Source organism: Xenopus laevis, chromosome 4S (assembly GCF_017654675.1).
Source record: "Xenopus laevis strain J_2021 chromosome 4S, Xenopus_laevis_v10.1, whole genome shotgun sequence".
NCBI lineage: Eukaryota > Metazoa > Chordata > Amphibia > Anura > Pipidae > Xenopus > Xenopus laevis.
In genome coordinates, this window is record NC_054378.1 from 109,728,252 (window position 1) to 109,742,229 (window position 13,978).

Here is a 13,978-nt window from a genome sequence, read left to right on the forward strand (position 1 = left end):
TTTGTCTTTTCCTTTGCTGTTTCTTAGCCATTCTTTGCATTGCCATCTTTTACTTGTAAAATTTCACTTCAGTTTATAATTCTCAGAGGCAAAGAAGGGTTATCCCATGATTTCTTTAATAATTCTCTGCATTTGCTACAAAAGTCTAATTGAGCTCATTTTGGTAATTTGGCCGGTATTGTGAGCTGGAGGCACACAACATTCTTCTCGCTATAATATGGACAAGGTTTCATGTGTCCAGTGTCAGGCAAAAGAGCACTAATTATTTAGCAATTTAGCTCCAAATGTAGAAATCTTTGCTCTTGCTTATTACAACAGTCTTTAAGATGAGGATCTAGCTGAGTCTGCTTTTGCATACAAATGTATTTAGGATTATAGTCGTTTCTGAGGACTCCAATCCTCTCACGGTAAGTAACTGGCTTCAGCTCATCATTATTCTCCTTGGTATATGTGTGACATGTCTGCGTTTCTCATCTCCTGCGAGTGCTGGGTGCTATTCTGATATTCTGGGTGTCTCGTGGGGTAAGCTGGGGAAGGTTAGGAAAATACTGGCTACTTTTTCTTTTAAAGAAAATAATCACCTATTGAATTAGGAAAAGGGGAAACCTCACAAGGGCTATTTTCTTATAACATATAGAGACTTTAATATGTAATTGGAAGTGTTTCAAATTTATAGATCCCCCACCTTCTCAAGGGCTTGTGTTGGGGCAGCATTAAAGGAGAACTCAACCCCCCCACTAATAAAACCCTGTATCCTACATAGTCCTTCCTCCCTGCTCCCCCCGCCACATAGGTGATAACACCTATAAGTGCCTCTAAAATTTTACTTGCCTATAGGTGCAGAGCAAGCACAGCGGCGCTCATGGGCACCATCTTCCAGCTCTTCTTTATTCTTCAGGTCCTCTTCCCTTCGGCAATTTCCGTTACTTTTGCTGCACGCACAGTTGCTATGAACCGAAGACTGCTCCAACTCCCAAAGAAATCCGAAGAGCCGGAACATGGTTTCCATGAGCTCCACTGCCCTTCCTCTGCACCTATAGGCGAGTAAAGGATTAGGAGCACTTATAGGGGGGGGGGAGCAGGGAAGAGGGACTATGGAGAGTACTGGGTATGGTTTTTTAAGTAGGGGTTAGAGTTCTCCTTTAAAGGGATACTGTCATGGAAAAAAATGTTTTTCCAAAATGAATCAGTTAATAGTGCTGCTCCAGCAGAAATATGCACTGAAATCCATTTCTCAAAAGAGCAAACCAATTTTTTTATATTCAATTTTGAAATCTGACATGGGGCTAGACATTTTGTCAATTTCCCAGCTGCCCCTGGTCATGTGACTTGTGCCTGCACTTTAGGAGAGAAATGCTTTTTGGCAGGCTGCTGTTTTTCCTTCTCAATGTAACTGAATGTGTCTCAATTGGGACATGGGTTTTTACTATTGAGTGTTGTTCTTAGATCTACCAGGCAGCTGTTATCTTGTGTTAGGGAGTGGTTATCTGGTTACCTTCCCATTGTTCTTTTGTTTGGCTGCTGGGGGGGGGGGGGAAGGGAGGGGGGTGGTATCACTCCAACTTGCAGTACAGCGGTAAAGAGTGATTGAAGTTTATCAGAGCACAAGTCACATGACTTGGGGCAGCTGGGAAACTAGCAATATGTCTAGCCCCATGTCAGATTTCAAAATTGAATATAAAAAAATCTGTTTGCTCTTTTGAGAAATGGATTTCAGTGCAGAATTCTGCTGGAGCAGCACTATTAACTGATTCATTTTTCTTTTCCCATGACAGTATCCCTTTAAGGATAGTTTTGTTAAAACGTGCTGTTAATTCTTATATCCTGTTGGCTATTCCAGGACCTAACTGCTACAAGTATAGGATCCATTATTTGGAAATCGGTTATCCAGAAACCAGGAAGGCCTTCTCCCATAGGCTCAATTTTAATCAAATCATTCAAAATGTAATAGCCTATATCATTTTTCTCTGTAATAATAGAACAGTACCTTTTACATGATCAGATATAATTAATCCTTATTGGAAGCAAAACAATCCTATTGGGTTTATTTAATGTTTAAATATTTTTTTAGTAGACCTAAGCTATGGGTCAGTAGAAAAGCCCCAGGGTCAAAGCATTCTGGATATACATACATTACATATATTAAAATGAGTTTAAGCAACCTGCAACCTTTGAACACAAAAGACCGTATTTACTGCTAGCATGGTTCCAGTGTAAAATCATGTGTATACTTGATAAATGATTCACTTGCCATTCATGAAGCTCTGCATTAACTCGCTTTTTTTTTTTTTTTCCACAGGTAGTGCCGGGACCCCAGTCATGTTTAACAAAAACGGGGATGCTCTGGGACGATATGACATCTTTCAGTATCAGACTACAAATGGCAGCATGCAAGGATACAGATTGATTGGACAATGGACGGATGAATTGCAGCTCAATGTGAGTCACGCTGAGCATCCAGCTGGGTAATAGGGGTTGCTCTGTGCTCAGTCTGCTTTCATGCACAAATAATGTTAAGGCTTTTCTGTCATGCATTACTCACCTTTTATTGGTTAAGTGGAATTTATTTTGAATGGGAAAAAAAAATAGTGCTGCTCATTTATTTCTATAGCTGCTAAATTGAACCAGTAAACCTTTGCACCCAGACATTTGTTTTCATTACTTTGACTTGCACTAGTCTGATGAAAACCACTTGCACATTGGTTGTTGTTGGATAATTTGATTTAGCTTCCCACTCACCGATAAGGGTTCAGAATATCTAACCAACTGTTCCATGAGGCTGGAATCAGTGCAAGCTGGCTGTACCTACCCTATGCATGGCTACGTAATTCTTTTGACACAAGCTTGCCCTATCTCTGGAAACACCACCACATTCAGAGTGGCAGTAGCTCTAGGGTTCCACAGGGACAATGTCCATGCTTGCCTGCAAATCTGCAGAAGAGTTAGATTGGACACAATGGCAGTTGGTAGAACTGCAGGTATGAGACCTGTTATCTGGAATGCTTGAGATTTTCCAGATGAGGGATCTTTCCATAATTTGGACTTCATTCTTTAGATCTACTAAAAAGTCTACTCATTTAAACATTGAATGAACCCAACAGGATGGTTTTGCCTCCACTAAGTCTTAGGGGCAGATTTATCTAGGATCGAATATCGAAGTGAAAAAACTTTTTTAAAGAGACAGTCGAATTTGTGAAGTATTTTTACTTTGAATCGAATTTTGGCCTATTCGATGGTCGAAGTACCCAAAAATTACTTTTTTCAAGTTTTTGAATTCGAAAATTCACTTCGACCTTTAGTAAATGGGCTCCTTAAAGTGATACATGGTTTATTTCAAAAGAGAAAAATAAAAATTATATTTATTTTTGAAATCTGACATGGGTCTAGACATATTGTCAGTTTCCCTGGTGCCCTCAGTCATGTGACTTGTGCTCTGATAAGCTTCATCCACCCTTAGTACTGCTGCACTGCAAGTTGGAGTGTTATCACCCCTCCCTTCTCCCCCTCCCTTCTCCCCCCCCCAGCAACCCATCAGAAGAACAATGGGAAGGTGACCAAAATAAAATATATTGTATCACTTTAAGACCTGCTCCATCTGAATGTAACTTTCTTATTTCTAGTGGAGCCAGTAGGGCAATAAGGAATAATTGATATGTTCAAGTGATCTTTATTGTAAGATTTGGATGGATTTTTTTTAAATGTTTCCCCGTCAGCTGAGACATGTAGTTTATATTAGTCACAATGTCACAAACTAATAAACCTACAATCAGCCAATCAGCAGACTGACTTGTTAGTAAGTTATAATATGGATGAGGTTTGCAATGTAGCTTAAGCCTATTTAGCATGCTGCGCGACAAAGCAGATGCTATAGACATAGCTTTGCCAGAGAATAGCTTACATATATGGTTTACTTTTTATTGATGGAACCCAAGTGGATCTGCTACCTGCGCACTAGCTGCTGTCACTCATGCTGGCTTTCCAACCTGCAAGGTCACCTGTTTACTAGAACACATGTAGATAAATCATTTGGAGTCAGCAAGCACATTGCCAGAGGCCCCCAAGAGTTCTCTGCCAGACATTTACTTCTGCTCCTTTTGTCATCAATCCCTTCATTAAACACAATGTTTAAAGTCTGAGAGGCTGCCTGGGTGATGGGGGAGCGCAATTACATTTTTCTGGCTCTTAAAGTTCCATGTTTGCGGCTTATATTTCCTTTTATTACTCAGTCTTGACAGCAGCACTCACCAAAAACACATTATCCACAACTTGAAAGACAGAGGCCTGCATCTAAGTAAGGTAATATCTTGTAATTCAAGAGACAACCTGGCAGTGACAAATACTGTCCCTTCTTCAACATTCACTTCAGGTTCCTGGGAACTTAATGGAGGTTTGGCTTTATCATTTATAATAATATAAGTGAAAATATATATAGACGCTATTAACACTGCCCTGAAAACGGTTTCCCCAAATTATTATCTTTCAACTGTGGATAAGTGAGGACATATTCTTAAATAACAAGCCTTTTACTCTCCCAATTGTTTTTCATATTGGAAAAGGAGAACAAGCAGCACTAAACAGTGACTGCATATGGTCATTCTGCATGAAATGTTGTTTGGCTGCATTCTGCTGTGCTTCCTTATTTCAAATGCTTTAGGGCAGAGACACAAGCTCATATTCAGGGAGATTAGTCGCACAGTGATAAATCTCCTCTTCTTTGAGACGTCTAATCTCCCCAAACTGCCTCCCACCGGCTAGAATGTAAATCGCTGGCAAGATGGCAATTGTGTGCTTCGTTTTCCGAAGTCACCCGAAGTTGCCTCACGAGGAAACTTTGGGCGACATTCAGAAAATGAAGCGCTCCAAGTGCCATCCCGCCGGTGATTTACATTCTAGCCAGCAGGAGACAGTTCATGGAGATAAGTCGCCGCAAAGAAGAGCCTATTTATTGCCGGGCGACAAAATCTCCCCGAATCTGAGCGTGTGTCTCTGCCCTTTTTGTAGATAGTTGCTCTGGTTGGAAGTTGGAAATGTCCCACCACTGACTGTGTTGCCATTGTCTCCTGAAGTTTACCTTCTTTATTGTACTTAGCATAGAGCTTTGTCTTTATGTTTAATCATATCTTTATACAATGTTTGTTCCCAAATCTCTTGAGGGGGCACAGAACTGTCTCTGGTGGGGGCTAGTGTGATGGTTATTTAAAGAATGATTTGTAGGGAAAGCCTCCAAAGATATGAATGTTTTCCAAAATAGATCTAGAAACAGTGATGGACTGGCGTGTCCAGGGCCCACTGGGGCAGCCACCTAGCTCAAGAGGTGGGTCGTGGAGTCATGGGGACATGGTTGGTGAAGCCACAGGGTGGAACGGGTGATGCAGGGAGGTGGGGCCATGATGACAGGGACAGGTTTGTGACTTCTATCTGGATTTCCTTATTTCAAAACCGGGGAGGACGTTTTGACCTGGACAAACCTTCCAAAAACTGGGCTGTCCTGATCAAAACCGGAAAGGTGGCAACCCTACTGTTATCTCAGGGGCCCCTTACCCCAGCTGCTAGCTCCTCCAAGCTTTAAACTCAATTCCACCACTGCACATACCTTTAACTTCATTCCTGCTTCCAGCTGCGATCGGTGGGGGGGGCTGGCCCACACTTCCATATGAGGTGCCTGGGACAACAGTGCCCACATGGGCCTGGGCCTATTGGATTATTTTACTGGTGTCCTGTTAGTCCAGTCAGAAGCTGCTTAGAAACCTAGCTTGAAGGTCAATTAGGCCAAGATCTAAAGTGTTTTACACAATTATCCACCAAACATCAGTTCCGAGGGTAAAAAAAGTTTTTTTATATAAGCTTTATCCTCTTAGTTTATATAGGTATTCCATATGCTTTGGTTCGCTCACCGTTCAGATGTGGTGGTTCGGGTGCGATATGCCCCGAACCCTGCTCTTATCAATATCCCACAAGGGGGAATACACTCATGTCCAAGAAAGCATTGGTTTTCCTCATTTATATATATAAATAGGATTGGCTTACCCTTTCGGTAGTGTGACCCGGGTGCTGCCGCCCCGAGTCCGTCGCGTCAGACCAAATGCTGATGTAATTCTTTTTTAACAATGTCTAAATAAAAATAATTTTTTAAGAAAACTGAAGCGACCTATTTGTGACCTTGGAAGTGCGCTCCCACACCTTTGGATTGTATGCACAAGATCTAAAGTGAACTTCAAATATTGTTGGAATTATGGCTCTGTCTACATATTCCAATGGATTTCAATCTGACACAGGTTCCAGCCTCTAACCCAATATAGTAGTGGCACAACTGATACTGTATATACAGTAAGTAGGTGGGCCCTAAAGGTGGCCATACACGCACAGATATTATTGTATGGTGAGTGTATGGTGGGAGACAAGGCAACGATATTAGCAAAAGCCTTATATATTGGTCAATCAGCAAAGACAGAAACATTTTATCGGGCCTTTAAAGACACCCAAATATCCGGCAAGGGTTACTGTTGATTCATCAGATAGAGGCAGAATTCTATTATTTCTACTTGCATAGCTGACTATTCAACTCTTAATGTTTGTAGTGAAAATGAATGCCCATTGGTCGCAGAAAAAGATCATAATTGTAACCTGTACGGCTACCTTAAGAGGCACATCTACCACTGACCCCTCAATTCATTGGCGCTGACATAATAACACAGGAATTTTTATTGCCAGCTGAGGCCTTCACACTCCCTTATGTGCAGTTTATATAATAAAACATGAAATGAAAAAGCCATAGTTTTAAAAATGAATTTTAAGCCAACTTCAAAGAGGTCTCAAAACACTTAGAGAAATTACAATTTGCAATGCGTAAGTGTCGAACAAACAATATTTCACAGAGAAATTGACTTTTTCTTCATTTAGCAAATTTTCGTTCCGCCAATAACTTTATTACATTACCACATTAGAAGGCCGTTCCTGCTAGTGCATGCCTGTAGAAACACATTAGTGCCAAATATTTTCAGGTGGTTATTTCATCCCAAACTGCATAGAGGCCCCTTGGCTAGCAGATTATAAGCAGTGGGTTGCAGTTGCTCTGTTAGAACTAATATGGTTCCACTTTATGTCCATTGTATGGACATCATAAACTGATCTGTAAGTGTATATTACTGTAATAGGCTGTACTTCTCCCCTGTTTCCTGCAGACCCAATAATTAGTGTCATCCACACAATTGGCTATATTACTTGAGGATCAGCCCTATATAGATGTTAATTAGTGTTGTTTTTGGACTCCAGATTTAAATTTGGGCATTTTCAATCTTACCACTTAATTTATCCTTAAGAATGAACTTAACAAGATGAAAAGACTTGCATATATAGGTTTGTTTTAAAAATAGATAATAAGAAGGGCGTACTCCCCTCGTGTAAAATCTTCATAAACAATTTATTAATTGTAGATAAAATGCAGTTACAATATTTCCAGACATCGATAGTGTATAACTAGTGATGGGTGAAAAAATTTGCCTGGCTCGAATTTGTGGTGAACTTCTGTGTTTCGCCGCCGGCGAATAAATTTGCGAAACTCCAGCAAAAATTCGTCGGCGTCAAGAAATTTGGGTCGTGTGTCAGAAAAGTCACTCATGTCAAAATAGGCGCGCATCAACACTATTCGGAAGCCCATTGACTTTAACACCGGCATCAAAATTGACGCAAGTGACTTTTCAGACGCACGTCCAAAATTTACGCGGTTGTCAATATTCGAGTTTCGTGAATTTTTTGTCGTTTCACGAATTTTGCGGAGTCCTGAATTCCATAAAGTCACTCACGTCAAAATCGCCACGCGTCAACACTATTCGGACGCCAAATGACTTTAACACTGGCATCAAAATTGACATGAGCGTGTCCAAAATTTACGTGGGCGTCAATTTTTGAGTTTCACAAATTTTTCATGAATTTTTTGCTGTTTCGCGAATTTCGTGGAGTCCTGAATTCCATAAAGTCACTCGCGTCAAAATCGCTGTGCGTCAACACTATTTGGACTTCCGTTGAATTTAACACCAGGGTCAAAATTGACGTAAGCGACTTTTCGGATACGTGTCCAAAATTGATGTGGGCGTCAATTTTCGGTTTTTACAAATTTTGGAAATGCGCTAATTTTTTGGCGAAGTGAAACGGGAGAAATTCGCGCGAAATTCGTGAAACGGCGAAAAATTCGCGAAACGGCGCCGGCGTCTCGTTTTTGACGCCGGCGCCCGTTTTTGACGGCCGGCGCCCGTTTTTCCGACGCCGGCGCCCGTTTTTGACGCTGGCGTCCGTTTTTCGAAAAAAAAAATTTTGACGCCGGCGAATTTTTCCCGCGAATTTTTGCGGGAGTTTAGCAAATTTATTCGCTGGCGGCAAATCGCGCAAATTCGCCGCGAATTCGCGCCTGGCGAATAAATTCGCCCATCACTACCCATCACTACGTATCACAACACAATTGGAAGATTTGATTTCCATCAATGTGCTTTCCAAAGATTCAATCCCCAATATCAACGCATTTCATCACTCAAGGTGACTTCTTCACGGTTAAAAAATATTAATTAATATAAGTTAATATCAAAAATATTAATATAATATGAGTTAATATAATGGATCTTGACATAAATATTTCTAGAGGCAGAAAAGTCGCTCTGATATCCAGCAGTGATATCAGAGTCACACAGTGGATTCCGTGTAAATAGTGCTCCAATAGAGGGTTGGAGATTGATGAAGCTTTAACTTAAAGGGATACTGTCATGGTAAAATGTTTTTTTTCAAAACTCATCACTTAATAGTGCTGTACCAGCAGAATTCTGCACTGAAATCCATTTATCAAAAGAGCAAACAGATTTTTTTATATTCAATTTTGAAATCTGACATGGGGCTAGACATTTTGTCAATTTCCCAGCTGCCCCAAGTCATGTAACTTGTGCTGTGATAAACTTCAATCACTCTTTACTGCTGTACTGCAAGTTGGAGTGATATCACCCCTCCTTCCCCCCAGCAGCCAAACAAAAGAACAATGGGAAGGTAACCAGATAACAGCTCCCTAACACAAGATAACAGCTGCCTGGTAGATCTAAGAACAACACTCAATAGTAAAAACCCATGTCTCACTGAGACACATTCAGTTACATTGAGAAGGAAAAACAGCAGTCTGTCAGAAAGCATTTCTCTCCTAAAGTGCAGGCACAAGTCACATGATCAGGGGCAGCTGGGAAATTGACAAAATCAGGGGGGGACAGGGGGGACAAGCTTACCTGGCCCGGGCATGAAGGGGGGCCCGGCAGCGCTGCATTTTTTGAAGATCCGGGCCCCCCTTACGAGCGCCCGAGCCGTACGTCCTCCCTCTGCGTTGCCGAATGTGGAAGTGCCGAAAAGCCGAAGCCGATGCGCCGAAAAGACCCGAAGTCATGGAAAAAGCCGAAGTCCCGAAGCGCTGAAAAGACCCGAAGTCACGAAGCGCCAAAAAGACCCGAAGTCACGTAAACAGCCGAAGCTGAAGTCCTGAAGCGGCGCAAAGACCCGAAGTCACGAAAGGAGGCGAAGTTGAAGTACTGAAGCCAATTCTACTGAAACACCAGTTTTTTTTTTTTTTTAATCCCCTGGCCACCAATGTATTATTTTAATATTCTATAGGCCCCTGTCACCAATCTTTTTGTAAAACATTTTTTTTTGGGGACCCAATTTTTTTTTAACTTGTAAGGGGCCCCTTGCCACCAATGTTTTTTTTTTTTTTTTAATTTTTTTTTTTAAATTTTTTTTATAAGGGGGCCCTGACCATCAATAGCTTTTTATAACTTGTGTGGGGGGGGTAGTTTTTTTAGCGCTGATGTCTGTGTGGTCTTTTAACAGCGATGTGGAATGGGCGGCATATGGGGTGGAGCTTGGTCGTAAGTGTGGGCAGGGCCCCAAAAATTTTGTTGTACGGGGCCCCGTGATTTCTAATGGCGGCCCTGACTGCAGGCTTGACCATCCGGTTCTTTTGTAGTGGCAGCACCCCATCAATTGATTGTTTGATAAGTTTTTATGCTGATCGAGATCTGCTGGGACCACAGACTCAAACTTTAATTGGAACTTGTGTTTTTTTTTTTCTAAATAGACTATTTCCTTTCCTGTTATAAAGTGCCCCCTACTTATTTATATATAAAGGTTTGTACCTAGGTTATAAAGTTGCAGTAACAGCTTCTCCGACACGCAGATGAACCCTGCGAATGTAAAACCCAGAGATTAGAGACTGAAATGTTGGTTGCAGTAAAATGACACGCTCTTCAGCACCAGCAGGAATTTGTAATCGTCCTTCACCTCAATCCGCCATTTGTAATTAAATGATTTTCACATGATAATTAAGTACTCGTGTAATTATATGTGATTGCAATTATCTTTAATATAGACAATTCCGAGACACTTATTGAATAAGTCTTTGGTGGCTTCTGTTTTATATAAAAAGCAAAACAACCTGCACTGGAGCTGGCAGCAAACCCTTATAACTGTGCCCCTTGTAACTTTTCCTATCCCTTTTCTGTATTCACCTTCAGCTTCTGCGTCTGCCTTTTTAAACAAATGGGCATTTACATGGCCTGCATTCATGTATCACATTCCTAGTAAAAATATTTAGCTGCATAACATCAAATATCAGAAGCGGGAAAAAGAATGGGTTCTAATGATTCTAATAATCTCTTGAGATGATTTGGTATAGTGTTTTTGGCTATAGAGGCTGGAAGTTGTACTTTAACAACTGAAGGATCAAAAGTGGAGTGAACATAATTAAATATATTGTTGCCACATTGACATATTATCCTCACTCCTACTATAGGCACCATCTCTCCCTACTATACCTGCTATCCCACAGTCACACTCCCTTCCCAGAGACTATTATCCACTGTTACTATAGACACCATCTCTCCCTACTATACCTGCTATCCCACAGTCACAGTCCCTTCCCAGAGACTATTATCCACTGTTACTATAGGCACCATCTCTCCCTACTATGCCTGCTATCCCACAGCCACACTCCCTTCCCAGAGACTATTATCTCACTGATACTATAGGTATCATCTCTCCCTACTATACCTGCTATCCCACAGTCCCTTCCCAGAGACTATTATCACACTGTTACTATAGGCACCATCTCTCCCTACTATACCTGCTATCCCACAGCCACAGTCCCTTCCCAGAGACTATTATCCCACTGCTACTATAGGCACCATCTCTGGCTACTATACAGTACCTGCTATCCCAAATCCACAGTCCCTTCCCTGAGACTATTATCCCCACTGCTACTGTAGGCAACATCTCTCCCTACTATACCTGCTATGCCACAGCCACACTCCCTTCCCAGAGACTATTATCAGACTGTTACTATAGGCACCATCTCTCCCTACTATACCTGCTATCCCACAGTCACAGTCCCTTCCCAGAGACTATTATCAGACTGTTACTATAGGCACCATCTCTCCCTCCTATAACCTTCACAGTCCCTTCCCAGAGACTATTATCCCACTGCTACTATAGACACCATCTATCCCTACTATACCTGCTATTCCATAGTCCCTTCCCAGAGACTATTGTCCCACTGCTACTATAGACACCATCTCTCCCTACTATACCTGCTATCCCACAGTCACACTCCCTTCCCAGAGACTATTATCCCACTGCTACTATAGACACCATCTATCCCTACTATACCTGCTATTCCATAGTCCCTTCCCAGAGACTATTATCCCACTGCTACTATAGGCACCATCTTTCCCTACTATACCTGCTATCCCACAGTCACAGTCCCCTCCCAGAGACTATTATCCCACTGCTACTATAAGCACCATCTCTCCCTATTATTATATTTTTATAGGATTCTACAGTATATCTAACCCATTTAAAAATATTTGACCACAGGTGAGGACATGACATGTCTGTCGGAATTATTGCCAATACAGGCATAAAGTGCTCTACATAATAGAATACGGAATCTCAGTCCTGATTGCTCATTGATCCCATTTACAGTAAAAGTAAACACTTGACAGTCTGTGCAGCTCTATTAGCTACATTTATTAGCTGTGACCACAACTGATGATCCTGTCTGCTCTCTTTAAATAGAAAGTAAGTTAAATCTTCCATTTACGTAATGGTTACTTCATCTCCATCATCTCTAATGATATATTTGTAAGAGTACTTTTATTTTCTAGTGCTTCTGGCCAAAGCCACAAGTATGTATTTTCTAAAGCTCACTTGTAAACAATGTCAGTAAGACCAAGTAGACTTTTTTCATGCAGTATATAAATGAATCGGCAAGGTGTGCTTTATAGTTGATGGTTTGTAATGTATTTCTAGGTAAAATTATCTTAAGCAAGGGAGTTCACATGCTTGTTTTTAGCACTTAAGAAAATCAGCTTTATAATGGGCCTTTCAGCTACCAAGGGCCGTTGGGTTTGAGCTGGAGCTTCAACAACATCTAGAAGGTTACTGATTGTCCATCACTGAGTTAAAAAGAAAGGGGGACTGATTGAATTGGTCTCAAATCTAATGGTCTCAGATGGTCTTGTCACCTTTCTTGCATCTGCCTTTTAGTTACTTCAGTACTAGTTTTCTGAACTTCTAACAACCCCACCCCTGTCTGAAAGATGATTAAAGCCTGTAAAATGTCTGGTTAATTTACAGAATCATTACTTGATAAAATAAATATCTCTATTGAAAAGAAACATTAGTGAGATGCATCAATCCTATTTGAGAGCATCAGTTGCAAACGTTAAACTTATAGTGAAATAGAGTAGAGATCAGATCCCAGGAAAGCTTATATTACAATGGTAGAAATCCAGAGCCGCGTTCACATAAGTTTTCAACAACTACTACAGGTGGGTGAATCTGACCCATTCTGCTTCACTGAAAGTTCATGAAACTGGAAAACAATTTACCAAAGTGGGAGAAAAATTCACCGAATGCATTGAAGTCAATGGGATGTTTGCCGTGCTACATTTTTCTTATTGTCAAACCATGCAACATTTTTTAATTCTACATTTATGTCTATGGGTGTTTTTTTTTCACATTAAAGCAACTGCTAATTTCCACATGCTAATATATACGCCATCTCTCCCTACTATACCTGCTATCCCACAGTCACAGTCCCTTCCCAGAGACTATTATCCCACTGTTACTATAGGCACCACCTCTCCCTACTATACCTGCTATCCCACAGTCACAGTCCCTTCCCAGAGACTATTATCCACTGTTACTATAGGCACCATCTCTCCCTACTATACCTGCTATCCCACAGTCACACTCCCTTCCCAGAGACTATTATCCCACTGTTACTATAGGCACCACCTCTCCCTACTACACCTGATATCCCACAGTCACACTCCCTTCACAGAGACTATTATACCACACTACTACTATAGGCATCATCTCTCTCTACATTACTTGCTATCCCACAGTCACACTCCCTTCCCAGAGACTATTATCCTACTGTTACTATAGGCACCATCTCTCCCTACTATACCTGCTATCCCACAGTCACACTCCCTTCCCAGAGACTATTATCCCACTGTTACTATAGGCACCATCTCTCCCTACTATACCTGCTATCCCACAGTCACACTCCCTTCCCAGAGACTATTATCCCACTGTTACTATAGGCACCATCTCTCCCTACTATACCTGCTATCCCACAGTCACAGTCCCTTCCCAGAGACTATTATCTTACTGTTACTATAGGCACCATCTCTCCCTACTATACCTGCTATCCCACAGTCACACCCCCTTCCCAGAGACTATTATCCACTGTTACTATAGACACCATCTCTCCCTACTATACCTGCTATCCCACAGTCACACTCCCTTCCCAGAGACTATTATCCCACTGTTACTATAGGCACCATCTCTCCCTACTATACCTGCTATCCCACAGTCACCACTCCTTCCCAGAGACTATTATCCCACTGTTACTATAGGCACCATCTCTCCCTACTATACCTGCTATCCCACA

At 41.4% G+C, this 13,978-nt stretch overlaps 1 protein-coding gene across 1 annotated transcript in view; it reads left to right on the top strand.

Moving 5' to 3' along the window:
* Positions 1 to 13,978, top strand: part of grm7.S (glutamate receptor, metabotropic 7 S homeolog) — a 314,575-nt gene that overhangs the window by 196,257 nt on the left and 104,340 nt on the right. Inside the window, exon 7 of the mRNA XM_018261347.2 lies at positions 2,300 to 2,439. Coding sequence (XP_018116836.2) covers positions 2,300 to 2,439 — 140 coding nt within the window. The remainder of the gene's footprint in view (positions 1 to 2,299; positions 2,440 to 13,978) is intronic.